Raw genomic sequence first — 26,418 nt, forward strand, 5'->3', positions numbered from 1 at the left:
GAAGCGGCAGCAAGTGTTATCCCCTGTGCCTGTCTCGGATGCCGATCCGATCAGCGGTCACTCAACCAGATTTACTCACTTCGTAATTCCCATTTCAATGCGGATGAAGCAATTCCAAATTACCTCATACCGTCTAGTGCTTCGGACAGGTTTACTCATTTGGTGAAATATGTGTGTGACGAACGCGGATTGATAATTTCATAACGTTTCGCGCGGTCAGTCTTTTAGCGAATTCTGAATACGTACGTAGTGATCGGACCAACCGGTGTGTGTTTGTCTTTTTGACCTAATTGATAGTTGATTGTTGAGTTCTGGCTGTTATCTGAACGACAGTGCAATCTACGCGGGAGCGAGCGGTAAAAAAAAACACACGCTGAACTGAGAATTGATTATCATATGCAAACAGGCGTAACGTAAGGTGTGAAGTGACTGAGCTTGGATTTGGTTACCCGTAAAATTTATTAGCAGTTGTACTTGAAATGTCGCCGCTGTTCATTGCTGTGCTGTTGGTTAAGGGTAGTTTGGCGATCCCGGAACTCCAGGAAGGAAGCGGTGATTACGATGTGGTAGAAGTTATCGATGATAGGAAACCGCCGCGCCCGGTTCCCTCGGATGATGAAGTGTTGGATCCGATTACTGTGGATGAATACTTCTATTCGGACGATGATGACGATTACATTTCGAAGGAGCTCAACTCTACCTCTAAAGAACCGATCGTTGAAAGTGATATCTCCACTAAAAGCTCAAGTAAAGAAGTTGGTGGTAGTGATGATACAGCTTTTCGATTAGATTTGTTACAAGCTATTGATTTCAACGGGAACACCACGGAAATTGATCCTGGATTAAGTGAGGTTGGTTTGCGCAAAATCGACTTAGAGGAAGCGCCAGCCGACTGCAATGGTTACAAGGTATGCTCCAGGAAATTATCCGTATGATTTCTGATTCATGTGTTGCAAAAGCGTGCGATTTGGCGCACTTGGTCAACATTTGACGCTGTTTACTTCTTAACCCCGCAGGTGATAAGGCTTGGGTTCTCGGTATGGTGTTGCTACACATGTATTCTCAATTGCGTACGAAGGCTAAGCAAACACTCGAACCCGGGTGACGATTGCGCCGGGAGTGGGTGCTCCAGTGCTTTCGTTGTTAGATTAGATAAAACATACAGAATTGGCTGTATTAAAGCTGACCGTACATAATTTCTGTTACATGCTTATGGGAGCAATCGAATTATCGGTTCGCTTTCGACGTTACGGTTGATGAAAGATTGACAAAATTATCGAGTAATTTGTTTTTTATTGAAGAGGAAAACACTCGAATAGCCGACATGTGATAATCAGTTCATCACCCGTATGTTTTAATCTTAAAAAACCCTCTTATGAGCAGTTTTTCATTGAATGTCTAAAATTGTAGAGTATATTTCAGATAGAAGTCGGTCTGGATTATTCGGAGATTCGATTATCCGGAATAGTTTTTTTCCTGTTCGTGTTTTATTTTTATTTCGAAATTTTACCTCTACTATCCGTCCCGGTATATATGTTACCATTTATATCCTTTCATGTTTGGGACGTGTACGAATTAAGTGAAAATAATCAATGTCTAATTTGTTTTTTTTTCGCTTCACAAGATTTTACTTCTTTTCTCCTCAGAAATATTTTCTTGCTAGGCCACTGCTTCATACAGGTAAAAAAAAGAAATATTTGCGTTGATCGCAATTTTGAATAATATTATTTTAACTTTGATTATCCAGAGTATAAAAAAAATACGATACTCCAGATAATCCGAGAGTCCGACCTGTATTATGCTTGCGATAAAAAAATAGTAAAACTACATTATCGACAATTGTTTGATTGAATTTTTATCCACATGTCCACGGAAAAATTAAAAAAAAATGTAGCAAACGAGAAAAATAATTTCCATGTTTTGAGATATTTTAAGGCATTGATAAACTATGGCAAATGTAATAAAAAGATCCTATTTATCAGTCCCACTCCATGCAATCCGATGTTTATTTTACAGAAAGCAGAAGCTTACTTTTGCTATATTTTAAACACAATGTTTCAATATAACTTTTATAACTGTTTTTTATCTTGTTGTATTCTTGATTCTCTTATTTTTATACTCGAACGCTTTCATTGTGTTTCATTTTAAACCGTTCTTGTTCTTTGGAATTTACGCGAAATTGCGTCTACACTAGGATGGGGAATCGTTATATGGAAAAACCTAAATTAATCCACCTAGCGGTCAGACCCAGCCTTTCTCATTCAAACTTTTATTTTTAAAAATAGATTTACATGAACGCTTCTATCCAATAAATGTATATTCACTCTTTAGGTTCTAAAATATTGATGTTGTAATCTATACATATAAAAATGCAGTCCGGTCTGTCTGTCTGTTTGATCCATATAGGCTCGAAAACTACCGAACCGATCGACGTGAAAATTTGTATGTAGGGGTTATTGGTCCCGATAAAGATTCCTATGATAGTTTGAGATCCCTCCCTCTTCTGGAAGGGAGGGGTCCCATACAAATGACACATAAATTTCTGCACAACTCAAGAACAAACTAAGCAAATGAAACCGAATTTGGCATGTGGATGTTTTAAGGGGAAACAAATATGTCCATAATAGATGGACGCCCCTCTCTTTTCTGGAAGGAAGGAGTTCCATACAAATGAAACACAAATTTCGCACAGCTCAAGAACCAATCAAGAAAATACAACCAAATTTGTTATCTGAATGGTTTTAGAGGTAACAAGTATATCCATAATGGGTCGACGCCGCTCCCTCTTCTGGAAGTACATGTTTCTGCACAAATTTCTGTACATCTCGCGAACTAATCTACTGAATGGAATCATATCTGGCAGGTGAATGTTTTAAGTGGTAACAAATATGTTCCATAATCGACCTCAGGCAACATCTTGGATCATAAGATGGCAACTACCGGTTGCTGGAAAAAAGCCATAAATGGCCGATTTCCACCCAATATAATATCCGAATTTAGAATGATACACAGGAGCTAAAATCGACCATAGATACCAATTTGAATTCCAAAATGGCGACTTCCGGTTTCTGAAAAACAGCTGAAAATGACCAAATACCACCCAATATGAGTGTTTCTTTAACCAGAATGACATTCAAAATCCAGAAATTGCCTCTAAATGCCATTATGAAATCCAAAATGGCAACTTCCAGTTTCGGAAAAACAGCGGCTAACGACCAAATACCACCCAATATGGGTATTCCCGGTGTCAGATTGATGCCAGAAAATCAGCTGAAAATAACCGAATACCAACCAATATGAATATATTCAGAATTAAGGCGATGTACAGAAACCAAAAGTCGAGGATGTTGTCATTTCGATAAAACCAATCGTTTCAAACGATTTGTTATTTGACTTTGATCTTATCCGATTCGTTGTGCATTTGCAGACTTTAAACACATCGCAAGGAATCAATGAATTTCGAACGTTCAAATAGTACGATACCACATTTAAATTATGTTGAGGCCACATATATTGATCAAAGCAGGTATAGTTTCAAATAGTCTTTGAGTTTCTTTTCTCTCCATAACTGTTGAGCCACATATCAAATTGTTATGAAGTTTGTTATTTGTAAGTTTGAGAGATTATTCGTTCGTATGACACTAGTTATGTTCAAATAAGTCATGCAATCTTTGAGATAATAGACTTTCGTTGTTTTCTTAACAATTTAATACATAACGGTTGCTCAAGTTCGATTATAATCAAGTGAAAAGGGAACGTATAGGGCACCCAAACTTTGGAACCACGTGTTCAATAATAATTCATCAGTTAACCCCTAACTAGCCCGCTCATCTGATAATAATATTGATCAATTCGGTTGTGTAGTTTCTGAGATAATGAAGTTTCGTGATTTTCACATTTCGGTACATTACAGACGAAGTTACAGTTCGATTACAGCAGAATTCAATAGGGTGTTATGAGGCAGCTAGACTTATCAATTGACACTTATTTTGTGGAAATCGGGTCAGCCATCTCTGAGAAAAGTGAGTGAGTCTAAGTAGTTTTCGGAATATGTTCCTTTTCATAGCTGGATTTCACATTTTTAAACATAACAGTCAAAGTAATAGTCCGATTGCAAAACAAATCGATAGGGTCTCATGGGGCATCTAGACCTTCCATTTGACACTAATTTTATGAAAATCGGTCAAGCCATCTCTGAGAAACATGAGTGAGATTGAACAGTCTTCAGAACACGTTTCTTTTCGTAACTTTTGAACCACAAGTTCAATCTTTAGAAAATTCAAAAGTTAAGGGTTTTTCAGGTAGCCCGTTCATTTGAAATCAATTTTGTTCAAATCGGTTGTGTGGTTTCAGAGATAATGATGTTTCATGATTTTTACATTTTGATACATAACCTCTAAACTAAAAATCCGATTACAATAAAATTTAATAGGGTATTACAGGACAACAAGACCTTTCATTTGCAATTAATTTCATGAAAATCGGTCCAGCCATCTCTGAGAAAAGTGAGTGAGAATAAAAATCGGCACATACACACACACATACACACACACAGAAAATGCTCAGCTCGTCGAGCTGAGTCGAGTGATATATGTCATTCGGCCCTTTGAAGCACTTTTATACTTTCGGTTTTGCAAGAGATTGCTATACCTTTCTAGGAGAAAGGCAAAACGAAACTTGATAGCAGAAAGCCAGAACCAAGTTTTTCTTGTTCTTTTTTGGGCCCCTAACAATCCTAAATTTATCGGAAGTCGATTGGTTTTGTCTCCGCTTGGCGCATTGCATTTCAAATTTATATGAAGATTTGTATGGAAAAATCAACTTTTTTGCATTTTCCATTCTAAAGAGCTCAAAATGGTTTAAACCAAAGGGTTCATGACTTCAAATGGTAGGTTTTTTTATGCCTAACAACTTGGCCTGAAAAGCTAGGGCTCAAAAAAAAAAACTAGAGCTGTTCAAAGTTGATTATGTCGAAATATATGTTTAAAATCATGTTTTCTGCCAACACTGCCAGTGTACCGGCGTCAGTTAGATTTCCATCAAAAGTAACCTCTGAAACACGTTGTAGATTCTACCTACGCCTAGAGTATTGACCTGAATTTGTTTGTTTGATCCAGCTGAGTGTATAAACTCGTTACGACAGGTTATTTCTGATGGGAATGCTACTGGCGCCGGTACATTGGTAATGTTGGCAGAAAACAAGATTTTCTGCATTTAAATCGACATACTCAACTTTGAACAGCTATAGCTCTTCTTGTGGATACCCTAGCTCTTTAGTTATTTTTGAGCACCTTTACTATTTTTGACTTAGGACGTAGGTCTTTGTTTTCTATGCTAGATTACATTTTATAAAATTGAAAATGAAACTGGTAATTGCTGCGTCAGGTATAAAACGATTATAACAAGCAAACGACCTAATGCATCTTAGTCATTTACGTGTCGGTGAATAGATAAAATGTGTGACAATTGTTTGATATAATGTTCCACATTGTTGCTTTACTGCTTAATGGTGAAAATAGGTGAAAAGTTCCAAGGTCAAGCTTTCCCATACATTTCCCTCGCTATTGCGTTGCTTCCCGAGCACAGATAACAATAACATGGACGGAATAAACTCCACTGCCTACATATTCTGACTCAACAAAGTGTTTTGTTTCGTTTCTCTTTCTCTGAGGGCGGAGCGGAGAGCAAATTTATTATGTGCGGCCAAGCAAAATATTCGATGCTACAGCTGATGCGATTATCAGCGTTCTGTAGCACGCATTCCTAGTTGAAAATCATGAAATCCGTTCTTTTCAGAACCATGAATGCTTGAAGATAAGAGTTATACAAATTTTCACAATTCTCTACTTCTGTTCTGTGTGTTTTACAATAACGACCAGGGCACCAAAAATAAGAGGATAGATAAGATTAGAGGACTACCGGTCTTACTTGATTCGATCAAAATGTCTTCCAGAGTGAAGCTTAGGCTCGATATCCAGCGTAGATACGTCTGTGGATCTACACGCAAAAGTTCAAGCTTACATCATCCGATGTGTCCTCTCAAAACGCACATTAAATGCTCTGGCTTTTACACAACAAGTGTGTCAAAAGGATAACGCAACCGTTGCGTAATGAATACATTGACAGAGATTGAAATCAGAATATGTATAATACACACAAAATCGTAGTGTTTCGGAAGACTTCGGTTTTGGGCAAACGATCAGCTTTGGGGCGCTCAAAAAACCGCTGGTTACTTTCGTGAGTCGGGGCGTATCAAAAGCTCGTGCATCCCTAATCACCGTCAGCAACCGAAACAGCCAACAGCGAGCCTAGTTGCAACCAACGTTACCAGTATGCCAGATAAATCTGGATTTTGCCAGATTTCTGTTTGCGAGCCAGACAAACAGATAAACGTCCGAATCTGCCAGATATTTGAAAATAAGCCAGATATTTGCCAGATTTCATCCGCGTCGTCTGGCAAAAATGTCATTACTGCGAGATGAGCCGTGGTTGGCCTTTACCTACCTACGCCCGGCAAGAGCTAAAAAAAAGGTCAACACATTTAATTGGCTCCTAAAGCTATACCGGTTTTTATATATCATTTGAAAAAGCCGCGTTTTGTGAGCAAAACGTGATTTTTAAAAACCGTCTATCGTTTTCCTTCGATTTTTAAATGAAGAATAAAAATACTGCTCGAAAGGTCTTAGATGACGTTTCGCCTCGTTCGAGCAAATTTTTATTCTTAATTTAAAAATCAAAGGAAAAAGATAAACAATTTTTAAAAATCACGTTTTGCTCAGAAAATTGCACTCTTCCAGCTGATATATAAAAATCAGAAAACCGTTTAAAACTTTATAACCCCATTCTGTCAGGAATTTTCTCCAAAAATGAGTGCCAGATTTTTGCCAGACTTTTTATTTTCGTTTTGCCAGATTTGATTTGAAACTTAGTGGCAACGCTGGTTGCAACAGAATTTACTGACGCTGGTGCCAGTAACGTGGAACCGAATGCATATGAATAAAACCAGAATCGTCGTTAGATGCAAAATGTTTGGAACAAATCCAATGTCTTTTTAATTGTTATTGATTCGATGATGTTTTTAAATGACCGGATTTATGATAGTGAATCAATCAGTTCATATTTGCGTTAACCTAATCAGTACCAAAATCATCAGTATAGATTACTGCTTGCACTGCTTTAACGGTAGCAGCATTCTGGAAAATATTACCAATACCAATACGAATCATCATGGCAATATTAACGCCGGTTAATACTTCAAAAGTGTTTTGATTCTGAGCCGTCCAATACATTGAACATTCACTAGAGCACCAAATGCGTTATGAACAACACACATCCGTTGTACTGGTTCCGAAACAGTACAGAAATTGCTCTAAAAACACGCAATATTGATGTGGTTATGCACAGTCCAACTTTTGCGTGTATATCCTAGTGTTATTGTCGGTAGTCACCAATGACCCCAAATACACGAGCTCGTTGACCTCCTTAAGCTCATCGCCGTCTACAGAGACTAGAGCCTAGCGCTCGCATGTATTTCGTTTTCGACGCATTTATCCGCAGTCCAATTCGTCTGGCTTGGAAATGACCCTGTGCAGACCTCTCTACCATGCGCCGATAGTCTGTCTTCACCAACGGCTTTGTTGTTCTTCTGCTTCCCGATCTGGAAACGTACTTCATGAGCATCGTGGGGTGGTACTCGGTCATCTACTGCCTCTGCGGGACTAGTGGTGGGAAATATCGCCCAAAACGGACATCGATAACAATCGATAATTCCGGGGCTTTTATCGATATTATCGATAAGTATCGATAATTTGACAGCTAACGTTTGCGGTAAAAAAAAAAATTTTTAGATGGCGATGAAAAAAAACTATTTCAGATGGTGATGAAAAAAACTATGACAGATAATTGAGTTGGATAAATTTCCCATGGAAGGTCATCATGTTAGCTTCCTCACAAAAAAATATTACGTCCTTGCGTGCAGCCTTTCGCGACAAAATTGTTGAAATAGGTCTTGCGCTTCAAGTTTGTCCATAAATTCTCGATGGGAAGCAGGTGGGGGACATTGGGCGGATTCGCCGACTTCGGTACCACATCGATATTCAGCCGCTCCATCTCCTCCAACGATCGCTTCGAGTAGTTGACCGACGTCAAATCTGGCCAGAACACCGTGTCTTCGCGCTTATGGTGTTTCTTGATGAACGTCGCAACTTCTGTCAGGCACTTCGTACTATAAATTTCCCCGTTCACGGCCAGCCCGAAGCGAAAGAAGAGCAACTTTAACATCCCTTTCTCGCTGATTGTCAGCCACACCCGCACCATCTTTGGGAACTTGGTCTGTGAAATAAACTTTACTTCGGTGCTCACTTCCTTCGTGGGTAGCGAACCTATACATTAGAGAAATGACAAGACACTCACCGTTAAGGCAACTGTCAACATCAAAACGGATAACGGCAATGCAAATTTATACAGCTCGCCCGTTTTGATGTTGACAGTTGCCTTAACGGTGAGTGTCTTGTCATTTCTCTAATGTATAGGTTCGCTATTCGTGGGGGAGGTAAAATACGAAGAGCCCTGCTAGTCGTTGCCATCCAGGGTGAGATAGATCTAGTCGTCCAATACCACAGCCGCGTCGTGATTCGCCGGGAAAATCGACTTGACAAGATGCTTTTTCACTGTTTTAGAGCTTTTCACTGTTTTAGAGCATACACCAACCTCTCGGCCAAGTGCACGCAGCGATTTAGCCACTTTTCCCTCGGTCTTCCTCTTCAGCATCCTTTGAAGCTTCTTGTCGCGCAGGGTCGTTGGTCGTCCGGAACCGGGCTTTCTTTTGATGCTCTTATCGTTGTCCAATAGTGTCAAGATGTTGTAGATGCCAGAGCCGGCATACCCGGCGTCCACAAAGTGCCGCACTATGTCCGTTTTTGACGCGGCGGGGTACAGTTCTTTGAACGCGCACACTTCTGAATGGAGTAGCTTGACTTTTTTCGCCATCACAGTTAGATTTTGACTGATAGAGCTGTCAATTTTTTTTTTGCTAACTCATGGGTTACTATGATTGATGATGCATGAGTATTTTCGTCAGTGAGATTAAAGGTAAACCCATGAAAAATCGGCAATTTTCGTCCATTTTTTTACCGCAAACGTTATTCGACAAATGCAATTTTGCTATATAAATTTGTTAAAAACAGAGACAGTGATGGCCCAAACAGAATGGATACGTTTGCGTTGCGTTGACGTCAATGTGACAGTAAATGTATGGGCTAACTGTCAAATTTCCGCAAACGCAGCCGCAATGTATCCATTGTGTTAAGGCCTTGAAAGACAAATTTTACGATACTGCGAATGAAAATTCAAACAACCGGACGAGTTAAACAGTTTGTTTTGGAAAGTCTTCGGGTTTTACGCCGGGAATGCTTTCTACGAAGTAGTTTCAAGCCGAAATTCATTTTGAAGGTTGTATAATTAGGGAAATAATTGAAGCAGGCAAAATTCTGTAAATGGCTGTAAATGGCCAAAACTTCACGAAAAATGAATCAATTCTGATAAAACAGGTTTCATTTTACTGGAAAGCTGTCCTAGTTTCCTAGTATTACTTGAGAACTGGACGTGACAAAGGGTCACTGGAAATGTTTCGGATTTCCGGAGTGTGCGCCAAAGTGTACAGAGCGTTGCAAATCGAGCGAGAAGTAAAACCTTTCTTCTCCTTTCTGCTTGAGAACGAAACATATGTTACGCTTCTCGAGTCTTTTGCACACACGCTCTGGAGATACTCTTTCTTCTTCATGCATTCCCTTGAGTAGCAGCAAGCACGCACCGACACGAACAAACTCTTTCGTATTGCTACTCAGCTACCGTAAAAGAGTACGCGAGTTCCTGCTAGTGAGTAGGAGTACTCGACTAAAATTGCTCGACTAGGAGTGCTTGAAAAACTGTGCTCGAAAACGAAAATGCTTTCTTCCCGGTTTAGCTTCATGCACCGACAGTGGGGTAACGTGTAGGGTATCGGACTGCTTCGGTAAGTTTTTTAAAGCAGTCTAATGCAAAACCAACCGAAGCAAACCGCTGCCGAAGTAGTCCGATACCTTATCATTTTTTTCCCCTATGCAACCATCGCAAAGCATCTTGAAACAATTGTCTTCGGCTAGTAGTTCTCGCGAGTTGGGGAATAGGTACACACGAGTACACACGAGGAGAGTAGACGGGAGTGTGTGCATATGATCTCGGGAGTGAAAGCGAGCAAGAAAGAACGAGAAATAGCTTGAATAAAGAATTCTCTACTGTGTGAAAGCGGCATTTCCGAGAACCTCACATGAGGTGTTGCATGCCGCTTACGAGCGAGACTAACAACACTGAGTGTACATTTTTGCAACGCGTAGAACTTTTTCTGACATTGAAAATTCGCCAAGGAATCACCGAGGTATTTATCAAGTATGGGTGTTGATTTTGGCGGTTTTTTACCTGTTGGGTATTAATTTTCTTTGAACTTGCAGCACTCTAGCAGAACTCAATCGAACATTGTGGGTGTGTAGGTCTTGTTAAACCAAGCAACTTTGCAAACTTGCGTTTGAAAGTTTATCTGGATTAACATTTAAAAAGGTCAGATTATTTTCACGCGGATTTTCTCTAAAAGGTTATTTATGCAGATTTTCAAATTAACGTGGTTTTTTACGCAAATTTTTGAATTCAAGCAGTTTATCAAGCGGATTTCTGAATTAACATGGTTTTTTTACGAGGCATGTATCCCCCGCGTAAGAAAACCCAACTGTATTTGAACCTTTTTAATGAATCAATATATATTAGTAAAAATTAACTGAACTTTCTTTCAAAAATATAAAAAATTGAGTTGAAGATCCTACTCTGAAAAAAATATAATTTTAAAAACAAAAAATAATTTTAGAAAATATCGGTGATCTCAGATTTTTTTAAATAAAATATTTTATATAGACAATTTAGTTGCCTAAAACGTTCTATGTGTTGCAAAAATGTACACTTTGACACAAACTCTTGAAATCCGAAACATTTTCGGTGTAGGTTGGTCACACCAAGTTCCCAAGTAATACTAATATAATACTGTTTTCTAGTAAAATGAAACCGGTTATCAAAATTGATTCATTTTTCGTAAAGTTCTGGTCATTTAAAATTCGAGAGAATTTTATTTATCTCAATTATTTTGTCTACCCCAGGATATTTTTTGGCGCAAAAATTTCGTTGATTTGAATTTTTAGTGGAACTAAAAATTGTTCGTTTGGTAACAGATACTTTAAACTTAAACAGTTCCAAGTTAAACTAAACAATTACCAAAGAATTACCAATAGACTGCCGCTATGCATGCCCATCATATTATAAGAGTTGGCAAGCCAAAGAAAATGCTTTTTATTACAATTTCGTATCATTGCTTTTATGAGATCATGCAAAAAGTTTGGATATTTTTCTAAAGTTCTCCAGTACTAAGTTGTCGAATTCATCTGTTCTTAGGAAACTAAAATCTATAAATACCTTATTAGTTACCATTATTTCCCAGAAACTCAGTGACACCCGGGGCTAAAGGTTCGCCCGCACCACCCCCAACAATGCTAAATCTTGTCGAATAGCAGCACCCAACGAATATCTAGCGGCAGAAGCAACTCCTGGGGTAGGGTAGGTGAGGTCTCCTTCTTTTGGGTCTCCTCCAGTGACCAGCCGCACTGACTTGTGCTCACCCTTATAATATCGATAATTATCGCTAACGTCAAAAAATTAACGATAATATCGATGACCATCATTTATCGATATTATCGATAAGTATCGATAAGTTTCCCATCACTATGCGGGACTACTCAACCTTTTCATAGGCCCGGGGCAACTGCTCGAGCACCTCATGTTCATGATCCTTTGATTGGCGCTTCTTTCGTCTGAGAACCATGGTCATGTTGTTCCATGCTCGTTTGTACGTGGCCTTGTTCTCCCTCCTTGATTAATTCTTCTCGGTCACCGCTATCTCGCATTCCCGTTCATACCTGCCACTTCACTCCTAATGTCGCCGTTGTTGTCTCCCTGATAGCAGTGCGAATCCTGCACGACCTGTTGCGCGTGTTTCTCCACAACCTAGCAGTCCCGGAGCTGTTTGATGCTAAGCCGCGGGGTTCGGCTATGTCGTGCGTGATACACGGTTTCAAGTTTCAAGGTATACTTATACCGAATCAATATCCGCACCACGATTGATGCAAACGTTGATAATGTCCGAGTAGAACCGGCTGTTGATGAAAACATGGTCAAATTGGTTTGCTATACGCTGGATAGGTGACACATTTTAGACTCTTTTGGTGGTTTTGTGGATATCTTTGCGGGGAATGAAAGTACTTTGTTAATGCATCGCTGGCCGTTGTTGTGCGTCTCGGTGTGCATGCTGTGCGGACCGATCACCGGTTTATACATTTCTTCTCTTGCACTCTGAGTCCTTGATGATGATCTTGATGTATCGACGCAATTAGCTAACGAAGAATTCCTCCAACTGCGCGTAAAACGATTTTTCCACTACATCGGGTCTTTTTTGTGAGAGCAGTGCACGTTGCGGAAGGTGTAGTTAAGAGATTGACCTCCTTGGGATGTTTTCGTAGTGCCTGCTCTAAAATAGCTGATTCTGTACAACTCCAGGACATAATTTGAATAGAAGCAATAGGCTAGATCGGGCCAGAAGACCGTAGGTCCCTCGTGTTGCTTCAACAGCGAAAGCAGACGCTTTTGTGAATACTTTTCGAGGTAGATCTCTCCTTTTACAGTCCCGGTATTAACGAAGGGCTCACCATGTTCGTTTCATAAGCAAATCACTTGTGAAATCATGTATTTCTAGGCAAATCCGGAAAGTTTTCGCTTCCATGCTCCCTCCGGAACATCAAAGTTATGCTGAGCTCCAAAAGCTGCAGGAAGTCCGGCTTGACGTAATGGAGCTTTGTCAAAATTTGGGCGTACAGTGTCCTGGCCCGTAACTTTTTCATCGTATTTTGCCGTTCGTTACAACTTGGCGCCTTCTGCACTTTGTGCGTATGCAGTCCCTCCCGATCCTTGGCTCTCTGAACGAAAGACTTGGGTAGATTCAACTTTTTGGCCTCATCGCTGACCGAAGCACTGGAATTCCGCTCGAACACCTTCACTATACGCTTGTGATCCTGATCACTAAAAAAGATCCGTTTTGACCACGTTATCCATTTCGTGCTCAGAGTATCGTTATAGTAACGTTGATTCACACTACCCACTGTTGACTGTACGATATCGAGCTCTTTTCAGATGTCCCGCTGAGAGAGTTAAATGAGAGTCCAGGTGCTTGTGCAAAATTAATTGGCAACGTTGCTTTTCTGGTGACACCAAAAGCAAAGCAAAGCCTTAGTGCTACATTCCGTATCGGAACTCGACCTTCTGTTTATTATACACAGACTTCGCAGCCAACTGTTGAGTGTACAGGACAATTGCGGGGCTAGCGCTACGATCCTACTGACACTAACAGTCTCTCCCGAGCCGAGACTCGAACATACGACGACTGGCTTGTTAAGCCAGCATCGTACTTCGAGACCAGCTGGGAGAGGTCTGGTGACACCACTTCTTTCAATTTTCGAAAAACTGACAGTGATTTAAAGCAGCGTGAACAATACACTCTAAAGTACTTCAACCCAAATTTTCAAGATAAAATACCCAATGGGTAATTTTCAGCAGCGTTTTCCCTTGATGCAATTTAATATGGGGCACCCTTTAAGTCCTTCAGAAACTCGCTGCTAATTTTCTCTACCAACTTGAGAAGAGATGACATTAGACTTATAGATCCGAAAGCTTTGGGCACGAAGTATTGCTAATTTTTTCACCCGCCTCAGAGTGATGCTAGCTTGAAAAAGTTTGATGAGTTCGAGCTTGGTAACCTCGTTATTTTTGCAAGAAGATTGGTGGAATGCCACTGGGTAAACCTAATTGGTAATTGATTAGTTGAACAAATTGATTAGTTGGTGAAGAGTGGACAAGCGAGCACTTAAGCCCTTCGAAGTTCGAACCGAAGGTTACTATCGAACCACGAAGGTGGGTGTTCTAAGAACCTTCATCCATCGTTTCTCTGGTAGCGACAATCAGACGACCATCTTCCTTTCACAATTATCCAAGACTATTTGTATGATCTTTGGACATCTCTTTTTGCAGTCGCGTTGCCTCAGGCAGAGTCTGGATGTCTCGCAGAATCGAACTCTGAATCTCCTTTTGGCTTCGCATAGCATTGCATTTAGTGAGATGCTCTGCAGGCATCTCAGTTGGACGTAACTTTAGCCCTGTTTAAGAAGCGTCCAGCTTCCCGAAAAAGGTTGCTGAGAGTATCGGTCTACCAGTGCAAATAATTGCAAACTGTCCATTTCATTGACCAACCGTGTTAAGTACAAGTTTTAGTGATCCTGTCAGCACTGTAGGCCACTTGCTGTGATGTCCAGTTCAACTGGAGTTGATATATTTTTCCTTCAAGTTCCTTCAAAGAGTTTCAGTTGGTTCTCTTTGGATTCCTGAAATGTTCTTCTCTGTTAAAATAAAAAACCTGTGTGTCAAATCTAATATGTCTATGTCACTACATACAATGAGATCTGAGAGCTCATGTCTAAAAGCAGTAGTGGAAGTTGACTCGTTTCCTAAATTGCATACATTAACGTTGTTGAAAGTAAGATATTCAAACAGGTACTCACCTCGTGTGTTGACATTCAGTCTGCCCCCAACCGATGACAAGCGGCTTGTTGAGAGCTAGGTAAAACAGCGCAACCGCTACGACTTCGGATAGCGGTATTTCTTTCACGTCTTCAGGGAAATAGGCGGAGGCAACGACCATCTCCTGTATGTCGTTAGTCGTTGGAACTTTTACCGATGTAGTCCCATTGATGAATTCTGTAATCGGAACAAATTTAATATTTCTGTTCAACAGAATTGAAGTCCTTGGATTTGACTGTTGGTTGCAATGGATGCTATCCTTGTTGGCTACACCACGTTTGCTTTAAAAAAATGATCTTTTCTCGGATGGCAATTAAAAAATTGAGACAGATAATTGGGATAGATCGATTAGACAAAGATTTGGAAAGATAAATTTCTACTCAGTTCACGTGACAGTATTGTTGGAGTCGATCTTACGCTTCAGGTTTGTCCAGACATTCTCGATGGCATGCAGCTGGCAGACGTTAGGCAGGTTCACCGACTTGAGTACCACATCGATAATCAGACGCTCCATCTTCTCCAAAGATCGTTTCGAATAGTGGTGCGACGTCAGACCTTGTCAGAACACCGCGTCATTGCTCTTATCGGATTTATTGATGAAAGACAACTTTCGGTAGGTACTCTGATAATTTTCCCCGTTCACGGCCAGTTCGGAGCGAACATATTTTTCTCGTTGACTGTCAGCCACAGCAGCACCTTCTTGAGGGACTTTATGTGTGAAATGAACTTCACCTTGGAGCTGATACAAATTGTTACGATTTGCAGGTTGCCAAACATAACTAGTAACTTCGATTCTCCTGTATGCAGCGATCGTGGCGCGGTTCTATTTATATCGTCTCCTGGTGACCGGTTGCCCAGAGACCTCTAGTAGCAACAGGTATTGAACTGACACCCCCGATATCCCTTCCTCTATTGATCTGCATTGAGCGTGGCCAGCTACGTTATTGACCAGTGAAAAGAAAGATCACCAAGAATTGTACACTGAAAATGGCATGCTACTCCTAGGCACCATTTTAACGGTTCTTTGTGCAATTTCAGCTGATTCTGGTCAATCGCGGGCAACACACGGGCGATCAAATATGCTATGCTATGCTAAATGAACTTCACCTTGAAGCTCACTTCCTTCGTGGGGAAGTAAAATACCAAGTGCTCTACCAGTCGTTGCCATCCAAGTGAAATAGTGCCGCACAATCTCCGTTTCCGAAGGGGCGGGGAACCGTTCTTTGAACGCTCACACTTCTGACTCAGAAGTTTTGAGCGGAGTAGTTTCACTGTTTTCACCATCAAGGTTAGAGTTCGACTAACTTAGCTGTCATTTTTTTTTCTGCTGACTCATGGGTTACTACGATCGATGCTGCATAAGTAGTTTCGTCAATGCGTGTGAAGGTAAACCCATTGAAAACGGGCAATTTTTGTCTTTTCTTTTAATGCAAACGTCGTGGATCTATGGTTCTTGGAACAGCGCGACTGATCTAACCTGAACCTGAAGAACACTGGAAGCGTACTCTATATGATGGAGATTAACCTGAATGCTCACTTAAAGCGATCCTTGCTCGATTGGATGTAGGGGAGAACCGTACAAGACGCACCAGTTGGGTAAGATGGCCCATGCTATTAATTCTCCAAAATTCTTACACATGTGGCTTTTTATGACGAAATTCTTCACTTTTCTCATAAAAACCCAGCTTCTCTACAGTTCTTATATAAAAAAGTGTGCCATAATGACTTAAATACTCGAAAAACTGTGCAATTGGCTATGGCTCTGCCCAACATGTAATTATTCATGAATTTTATTTAAGCTTCTATGATTAACTGACTAGTAAATTATACAAAAACTATGGTTCCCCTAACCTTTACACTTTTGAAGTTTATAATACTATGAGTATTTCAAACTGTTTCACTAACTTTCGTCAACTTTTACCTAAAAATAATCAAAATTGAAATTGGGGCAGAATGCACTATGAAGAGCTTGCAGGAGATTGCTTGACAACTTAGAGCATGTTCCATTATTTTTGATTTTACTTTCGAGACTTCAAGCGCTTCTCACTTTGCGTGCTGATTTCTGCTAATGGCATATTAGCCTGCTGCTTTGGAGCATACTGATCTTTGTTGTGGTGCGTTTTGGTCACGGGCTTGTTTGGCGGCAATGGTGATTTTTACCAAAAAAGACATTGAAATCGAGTATTTTATAATAAACTTCGTCACAAACATACAATAAATAGATCCTACAATCATCCTACACATTCAATATCGCTTTGAAATGATTTGAAGCGCTGTAAATCGCGAAAATGCTTAACTGGTGCGTTTTGTACAATCCTCGCCTAGTGTTCCGAGCTCCGATTAGCAGATGGGTGCCATCAGCATTGATGCTTGGTTGGGCTGTCTGTCCATTTTGTAGTAGAATTAAATGGAAACATTCCTATTCTCAATATCTAATTCCATTCTACTACTTAGACACTCAATAATAAATTCATTTGTACCTTTCCTGCCTTTCTCACCATGGCAAAGTGGTCGAAGGTCGTAAGAAACTTCGATGTTTCATGTCATTATTTTTGATGTTCTGCATGTCTCCGAAGATTCTCAATCTGTGAAAGACCTTTTCCCAAAGTTTTATGCCATTCGGTTGAGATATCGATTATTGGTCGCAATTTGAATATTGCTATATCAGGCAATTTCGATGATTTTTATGTTTGAAAATCACAATTTTTAGCTTAAATTCAAATACCTGTAACTTCCTAAGTCTTGATCCGATTTTGATACAACAAGTTTCATTTTGAAAATTCATGCACTTTTTGGTTGATTTTCAAGACTTGTCGAAAAAACAACCAATTTCGCACTCGAGGTAGAACACATTGCAGGGAAGCCATAAACAAGATGTATTTCTAATTTCATTTCTACCGTACAATTTTGTGAAACAGTTCGGAACGATCGGATAGTCAACAGCCTATGGGAAATGATTGTACTTCTCAGATTTTCGGGTCCTATTTTGCACATCGTTGCTCATAGGGAGATATTTGAAAAATAAAAACTATGGAGATGTATGGTGGTCAGTTGTGAAATATTCAGTTTCGTAGATTAAAACCAAATGATTGACTGGGAAGGATACATGAAGTTTCTCAGTAGCCTCAAGCATTTTTATTTAAACTTGAAAACCGCTTTCAGTACTACAAGATTTATAAAGAGAGGATAAATTGAATTGATGAGAAAAAATATATCGTTTTTGCCTTTCTCCTAGAAAGGTATAGCAATCACTTGCAAAACCGAAAGTATGAAAGTGCTCCAAAGGGCCGAATGGCATGTATCACTCGACTCAGCTCGACGAGCTGAGCATTTTCTGTATGTGTGTGTATGTGTATGTGTGTGTGTATGTGCAGATTTTTATTCTCACTCACTTTTCTCAGAGATGGCTGACCCGATTTCCACAAAATTAGTGTCAACTTATAAGTTCAGCTGCCTCGTAACACCCTATTGAAATTTACTGTAATCGGACTGTAACTTCGTCTGTAAAATCACGAAACTTCATTATCTCAGAAACTACACAACCGATTTGATCAATTTTATTATCAGATGAGCAGGCTAGTTAAGGGTTAACTGATGAATTATGATTGAACACGTGGTTCCAAAGTTTGGCTTCCCTATACGTTCCCATTTCATTTGATTATAATCGAACTTAAGCAACCGTTATGTATTAAATTGTTAATAAAACAACGAAAGTCTATTTTTTCAAAGATTACATGACTTATTTGAACATAACTAGTGTCATACGCACGAGTCATCTCTCAAACTTACAAATAACAAACTTTATAACAATTTGATATGTGGCTCAAAAGTTATGGAAAGAAAAGAAATTCAAAGGCTATTTAAAACTATACCTGCTTTGATTGATATATGTGGTCTCAACATAATTTAAATGTGGTTTTGTACTATTTGAACGTTCGAAATTCATTGATTCCTTGCGATGTGTTTAAAGTCTGCAAATGCACGACGAATCGGCCTTAGGATATGATCAAAGTCAAAAGACAAATCGTTTGAAATGATTGGTTTTATCGAAATGACAACATCCTCGACTTTTGGCTTCTGTACATCGCCTTAATTCTCAATATGTTCATATTAGGTGGTATTCGGTCATTTTCAGCAGATTTTCTGGCATCAATCTAATACCGGAAATACTCATATTGGGAGGTATTTAGTTATTTTGGTTGTTCTCCAGAAAGTAACCCAACCTAAAAACCAAAATGAGGTCTGTGGTCGATTTCAACTGCTGTGTATCATTCTAGATCCGGAGATACTCATGTTAAACTGAAATCGGCCATTTTTGGCTGTTTTCCAGAAACCATAAGTTGCCATCCTATAATTCATAATGGTGTCTGAGGTCAAGTTTTAGCTTCTTGCAACATTCTGGCTCTGGAGATACTCATATTGGGTGGTATTTGGTCACTTTGGGCTGTTCTTCAGAAACCGAAAGTCGTTATTTTGGACTTCAAAATTGACTGTGAAATCAATTTCTGTCATCTGGGCGTAATTCTGGTTCCGAAAACATTCATACTGAATGGCATTTGGTCATTTCCGGCTGTTTGCCAGACACTGGAAGTCACCATCTTAAAATTCAAGATTGTGTCTGTGATCGATTTTTAACTTCTGTGCATTATGGGAATCGTTCGTTTCAGGCTGTTTTCCAGAAACCGGAAGTTGCCATCTTAAAATTTTAAATGTTGTCTGAAGTCAATTTGTGGCTCCAGTGCATCATTACGATTCCGGAAATACCCATAATGAGTGCTGTTTTTCCGAACCCGGAAATCGCCATTTTGGATTGCATAACGGCATTCGGAGACAATTTCTGGATTTTGAATGTCATACTGGTTAAAGAAACACTCATATTGGGTGGTATTTGGTCATTTTCAGCTGTTTTTCAGAAACCGGAAGTCGCCATCTTAGAATTCAACATGGTATCTGTGGTCGATTTTAGCTCCTGTGTATGATTCTAGATCCGGATATTGCCATCTTACAATCCAAAATGTTACCTGAGGTCGATTATGGAACATATTTGTTACCACTAAAAACATTCACCTGCCAAATATGGTTCCATTTAGTTGATTAGTTCACGAGATATGCAGAAGGTTGTGCTTCATTTGTATGGAACCCCTCCCTTCCAGAAGAGGGAGGGGCGCCGAACCATTATGGACATATTTGTTACCTCTGAAAACATTCACGTACCAAATTTGGTTGTATTTTCTTGATTGGTTCCTGAGCTGTTTGAAATTCGTGTTTCATTTGTATGGTACCCCTCCCTTCCAGAAAAGGGAGGGGTGTCGAACCATTATATACATATTTGTTACCCTTGAATACATGCACATGCCGAATTTGGTTCCATTTACTCGGTTAGTTCTCGAGATGTACAGTAATTTGTGTTTCATTTGTATGGCACCCTTTATATGTATAGATTACAACATCAATATTTTAGAACCTAGAGTGAATATACATTTTTTGGATTGAAGCGTTCATGTAAATCTATTTTTACAAAAAAAAAAATTGAATGAGAAAGTCTGGGTCTGACCGCTAGGTGGATCATTTTGGGGTTTTTTATATTTCCAATGGCGTTAAAATGAATTACTATACGATCTCATAGTTTTCCTTAAAAGACCTTAAACTTTAAAGATCTTAAATTTGTCAACTACCATCTTTTTTTACCAATTGCAAAAACCCAAAAAAAAAAATTCTAAATAAAACAAATTGAATTATGACGATATTTGCATCATCCTAATTCATTAGAACTGAACAAAAAATACGATTCAGAAATTTTTTGATGAAGAACAAGTAAGGGAACCTCCAATATTTATCTTAGCACCTATATTAAAAAATAAGAAAGACTTCTAGGTTTTTCCGACTTTTGTTCAGAGACCTGCCACTGTGCGTTGCTTTTCAGGTGATGCCACTTCTCTCAATTTTCTGAAAACTGACAGCAATGAAAACAGTGTGATACACACTAGATCACCTTTATCCGATTGTTCAAGAGAAAACATCCAATGGGTAGTATTCTACTCCGTTTTTTCCTTAATGCAACTTGATGTGGGACACCCTTATAGTCCTTCAGAAACTCGCTGCTAGTTTTCTCCATCGACTTGACAAGAGTTGATGTCAGACTTGTAGATCCAAAAGCTTTGGGCAATGTTTTGTCTCAGAGTGAAGCTAGCTTGAAAAAGGTTAATGAGTTCGGATGTTTTAACCCCGTTCGATTTTGCAGGCTGATGCCATTCGGTCGCGGTGACTTCATAGGGCTCGAAAGAACTTGATGCCTAATTGATTGAAATATTCGTGAACAATCGACGAACGTGCTCTGCAGAGTCATGTGACGTCATGCGTCTAAATTCAAGGTTCTTAAGCTCTTCCAAATTCGATCTGGAGGTCACTATCGAACCAGGAAAGTGGGTGTTCATAAAAACCTCCAGTGTTTCTGTAGTAGACTACCATCTTTTTTTACCAATTGCAAAAGACCGTTCATATGATCTTTGGACATCACTTTTTGCAGTCGCGTTGCCTCAGACAGAATGTCCTCGCAGAATCGAACTCTGGATCTTCTTGTGGCTTGTATTTAGTGAGATACTCTGTCTGTATGCCAGTTGGACGTGATTTTAGCTTTATTGGAGAAGTGTCTTGGCTTTGGAAACACAAGTTTCAATGATCCTGTGCTCTAGGTCACTTGCTGTGATGTCCAGTTCAACCTTACTTACCTTACCAGTCAGCTCCAGGTCGAAGTGTCCGTTGCTGTTCGAAAAAATCGTCTCCATTCATTTCGATTCATGGTGAGTCCAGTTCAACCGGAGATCATATATTTTTGTAGCATGATGTTCTCGAGTTGACCAAGTGTTCCTTAAAAAACTTTTTCTTTTGGTTCTGTTTGGATTCCTAAAGGGTTCTTCTCTAAGAAGAAAAATCTCATTTTCAAATCAGATATTTCTATGGTCTGACTCGCTATTAAGGCGCTACATAGAATGAGATCTAAGAGCTCTTGTCTAAAAAAATTGGTGAAAGTTGGTTTGTTCCCTACATTGCATACATTAGCGTTGTTAAAAGTAAGGTATTCAAGCAGGTACTCACCTCGTGTATTGACATCCAAACTGCCCCAGACTGTATGGTGTGTGTGGGCATAACAACCGATGATCAGCGGCTTGTTGAGAGTTCGCAAAACGTTATGAGCGCAACGACTCCGGATAGCGGTGTTTCTTCCACGTCTCCAAGGAAACATGCGGAGACAACGACCATTTCCTGTATGCCGTTAGTCGTTGGGACCTTTACCGATATGGCAACTAGATTCCCTTTGCTGAATTCTGTAATGAAAACAAATTTAATATTTCTGTTCAACAGAATTGCAGTTCTTGGATTTGACTGTTAATTGGAATCGATCAGCTTATCATTCGTGTTGGCTAAACCAAAAATATTACCATTTGCATTAAAAAATGAACTCTTTCGGATGGTGATAAAAAAACTAAGACTAAGACATAGGGTATCGAACGTCTTCGTCAGTGGTTTTCTTAGGCCCCTTTTTGCATGATTGCTGCAGAAAAACTGCCGAGGAAAACCACTGACGAAGACGTTCGATCCCCTAATTGATTTTGAAAAATTTCCCATGGAAGGTAATTATATTGGCTTACTTGCCAAAAAGTTTCTAAGTTGCCCATCGTTGGGACGCAGCTGGCGAAAGTGGGTACCACATCGATAATCAGCCGCTCCATCTCCTCCAACGATCGCTTCTAGTAGTGAGCCGACGCCAGATCCGGCCAGAAGTCCGCATATTCGCTCTTATGGTATTTCTTGATGAACCCATCACCATCCATCACCACCGCCACGTCCCGATTCGCCGGGAAAATCGGCTTGATCGCTGGGTCTGCGATATTGCCTGCAGCTCCGAGACCAATGGTAGGGACTGCCGCTTCCTAACATGTATGTTCATGTTCGCCAGGTATTTTTTCACTGTTACACCGACCTTTTGGCCAAGCGCACGCAGTGATTTAGTCACTTTTCCCTCCTTTGTAGCGTTTTGTCGCTCAGGGTCATCGGTCGTCCGAAACTAGGCTTCGATTGTTGTCCAACAATGTTTGTTTTCGACGTAGCAAGGAACCGTTCTTCAAACGTACACACTTCTGTATGGAGTAGCTTTACTGTTTTTGCCTTCACGGTTAGAGTTCGACTGACATAACTGTTAAATTTTTCTGCTGACTCATGGGTTACTATGATTGATGCTGCATGAGTAGTTTCGTCAGTGCTTGTGAAAGTAAACCCATGAAAAACCGGTAATTTTTATCCATTTTTAATGCAAACGTCGTGAATCTATGGTTCTTGGATCATCGGCACTAATAGCTGATCTAATCTGAACCTCTAGCAAAGAACACTGGAAGCGTACTTTATATGATGAAGATTCACCTGAATGCTGCTACTCATTTTGAGTGGTCATTGCTCGATCGAATGTAGTGTTTCGAGTGCCGATTAGCGGATGGGTACCATCTCCAGCAAAAGCGCTGCTGCAGGTGGCAGACGACAGAAGTGCGACTCGTACATTTCAGTAGATTGCGGCTCTAAAGGTTGCTCACACTAAGCCGCCTTGCGATTTTTTGGTGAAATCTTCTTCGCTGTCGCTGGAGTCTCCTGACTCAGGTTCCGTATTTTTCGTAGTAGAATTAAATGGAAATAATAAGAAATTTATTTGTACCTTTCCTGCCTTTCTCACCATGGACGTGTGGGTGAACTATCGTTCTGGTTTTGAAGCACACGAACAATTCCCTCGTTTGAGGTGTCCATCACGAAAGTGAGTTTCCTTATAGGATTATTCCTGAAGTTTGTCCGCGTTGTAGATGGCTTGTGTTATGCGATCCTGCCTCAGTCGTCCGTTGATGTTAATTTGCGACCTTTCTCGAAAGACAACCTAAGGATTAGCGATGACATAAAATGAAAATAAAATTTGTAACGGCCTTATATATAAAAACATAATTGACCTTTTATGATATTTTCTACCTTCACTTTAACTTTCTGGCATCTCCGTCTTTTGCTTTTTGTTTTTAAGTTTTTTGTTCCTATTGACATTCAAGATTTTTGATACTTTTAATAACGTTCACATTTGTTGCTTTTTGCTATTTTTTGATATATTTTCAATCAAAAGGCGTGCTTTGCACCAGATCAACGATTATTGCTTAAGCCAAGTTAATGGTTCTGACTCTACTAACTTTCCAGCGAATTTACGATCAAACACGTTCTCATAACTTGATAAAAATGATAACAGCAAATACAATAATGCGACACAAGTATTCACACGTTTTATGCAACTCATGACTGAACCTTCTCACCCAGTGAGTGACTGACTAATACTAAATTTGCAGCTAGCTGATATTTGCCACCGAAAATAGCATTGAACTTACTAAGCGAAAAAACAAATGCAAACCAATTATCTCCTAAACGACAGTCTGTTTCGATTCTCATACGCAGAAATTATCAACCCAACCACGCTTCGTGAACGCCAGTTACAACGTTATCAGAAAGTGCTGCCCACGGGGGGAAAGCTTCAAAGTAGGCGATAAGAGCCACAAGCATGCCGCACAGTGCGGGACTGGTGAACCGTGGGGTCCCTTCCAGGTGCAGGCGATCAGTGCACAGTTCTACAAGGATTGCATCGAAGATCTCGAGTTGGATCCCCCGGCGCTGGGATTGGTGTACGGTAATCCTTGTCCGGTAGAGGGTGGTTTGGTGCGCTTCGGGCAGGACTCGAAGGATGGCCTGTTTGTGCTGCAGAACGGATCACTGCTGGTGATCTACGAGCTGGTTGAAGAGTTCGACATTTTCAGCAGTTATTGCTTGGATGTGGACAGGACTAGTGGGTCGCTTAATGCGTACGTTTGTCCATCGGAGATTCGCATCGGGAGAGATATTTTCAAGGGACAGATGGTGGCGCTGGCGTTGTGTTTGGTATTCGCGATTCCGCTGCTGCTGGCGACGGCATTTTTATACGTGGAAATTCCCGAATTCGATAACATCCACGGAAAGGCACTCTCGCTGAATTGTGTCAACTTTGCTATCGCCTTGCTGCTGGAGAGTATTTTTCAACACAAGAGCAAAGGTCACGGATCGACCGATGGTAAGAGGATCCCGTTTGTTTCGTAGTTGTACAATATTTTGATAACATGTTTTTTTTCGCGCAGATACTATCGTGTTAGCTAATTATGCTGAGTATTTTATACTAGCCACCTTCTTCTGGCTGCTGGTGAATTGTATGAACAACTGCATTCATGCTTGGTATGTTTTGAAAAGTTACCTTCGAAGTTGATTAAATGATTAAATTCCTACGCAAACAGGTACTTCTTGCCGAAAGGAATCCAGATTCAAATGGGTGGTGAAAAACGCACATTTGCTTTGTATGCTGCATTTGCTCAATTAGTTCCACTGGCTATTATACTATGTCATCCACCTAATGGAGGTAAGCAAAATTTGGCAAATTTATGTATAAATCTAATCGTCTTTCCTAATCAGATCCACAGGTCCTCAAACACTATTTCTTCATTCCAATCATGGTCGTAATCGTCCTCAACATGGTCAGCTTCGTCATCACGTTCTGGGGCTTCCACCGGGTTAGCAATATTCTGATCCAGCACTACATTCTGCGAGGTCGGCTTAGTACCGGTGGCGAAGCTGCTGGTGCCGTTTTATCCCAGCTGCCCAACATTAGAAAAACGGACGTGGAAAGAGTCAAATATATGTGAGTACAGTTTATTTCACCATTGACGAACTAGAATAACATTCGAATATTGCAGGACAAAATACACCGCCATGCTGTTCGTGGTGATGGCCGGAATCTGGAGCATCACGATCGCTACCTACTACTCGACCCGAACCATTCCCATCCTGTACGACATTTTGTTCGGACTGCAGGGTATTCTTATTTTCATCATTTTCATCTGCCTGCCGAGACCGTTCCGGACGGTGAAAGCTTGGTTCCAGCGAAAGCAGTACTGCGGCTGCCGGGAAAACGAGAACACCGTTAGCTTGAGACGGCATAACGCTTCGTACCGAGCGAGCAGCAACGGAAACAAGGAAGGCGTTCCGTTGAACAATGTGGTGTCCTCCTAAGTGCCATGCAATACCATTACGAGAGTGCAAAGCTTTTCGGTCTCTTACGTTCGAATTTCACTTTTTATTTATATTCCTAGAGTTGCTGCAGGAGAAGCAAAATATGATAAGCTGATAGGTACAAATAACAGCGTTTAGTGGTACGCAAATCATTCAGACTATTCTTCCCAAAATTGATAGTAGTGAATGATAGTCGAGTATATTTTAGCTGATAGACTATGTGTAGGACCACAAAATACTTTAAGATTTCAGGACAGCCTAAAATGTTGAGGCAAATTTTCTATTTTTTGAGCAATTGTATACGATAATAAAAATTGTTTTTAACAAAGACTCAATTATTTACAACTAGGAGCTCCCCAGCTTTGTTCTACAAACGTGAAGGTAAACCTTCTCACATTTTAATTTGAGATTATGTTTCGAAGCATAATATTGATGACACTTAAAATTACATTCAAAACCATTGCCATACTGTCTGATAAATCGAACTCTGCAAAAAATTTAAGAAATTTGGAGTATTCTATCAAAAATATAGAACATGAAAAGAGGAATAAAAATGAATATGAATTATAATAGAAACATCAAAATCATTTTCAAAATTATTTATAGCTT

General features: G+C 40.0%; 1 protein-coding gene across 1 annotated transcript; it reads left to right on the top strand.

The window, feature by feature from the left end:
• LOC129722989 (probable G-protein coupled receptor Mth-like 14) lies at positions 1 to 26,139 on the top strand. Its single transcript, XM_055676894.1, has 6 exons — positions 1 to 908; positions 24,175 to 24,820; positions 24,885 to 24,978; positions 25,038 to 25,159; positions 25,213 to 25,438; positions 25,494 to 26,139. The coding sequence occupies exons 1-6, from the start codon at positions 480 to 482 to the stop codon at positions 25,807 to 25,809; spliced, it is 1,833 nt and encodes a 610-aa protein (XP_055532869.1). The 5' UTR covers positions 1 to 479; the 3' UTR covers positions 25,810 to 26,139.
• The last annotated feature ends 279 nt before the right edge of the window (positions 26,140 to 26,418 follow it).

The sequence above is a fragment of the Wyeomyia smithii genome, chromosome 2 (assembly GCF_029784165.1).
Source record: "Wyeomyia smithii strain HCP4-BCI-WySm-NY-G18 chromosome 2, ASM2978416v1, whole genome shotgun sequence".
Classification (NCBI taxonomy): Eukaryota; Metazoa; Arthropoda; class Insecta; order Diptera; family Culicidae; genus Wyeomyia; species Wyeomyia smithii.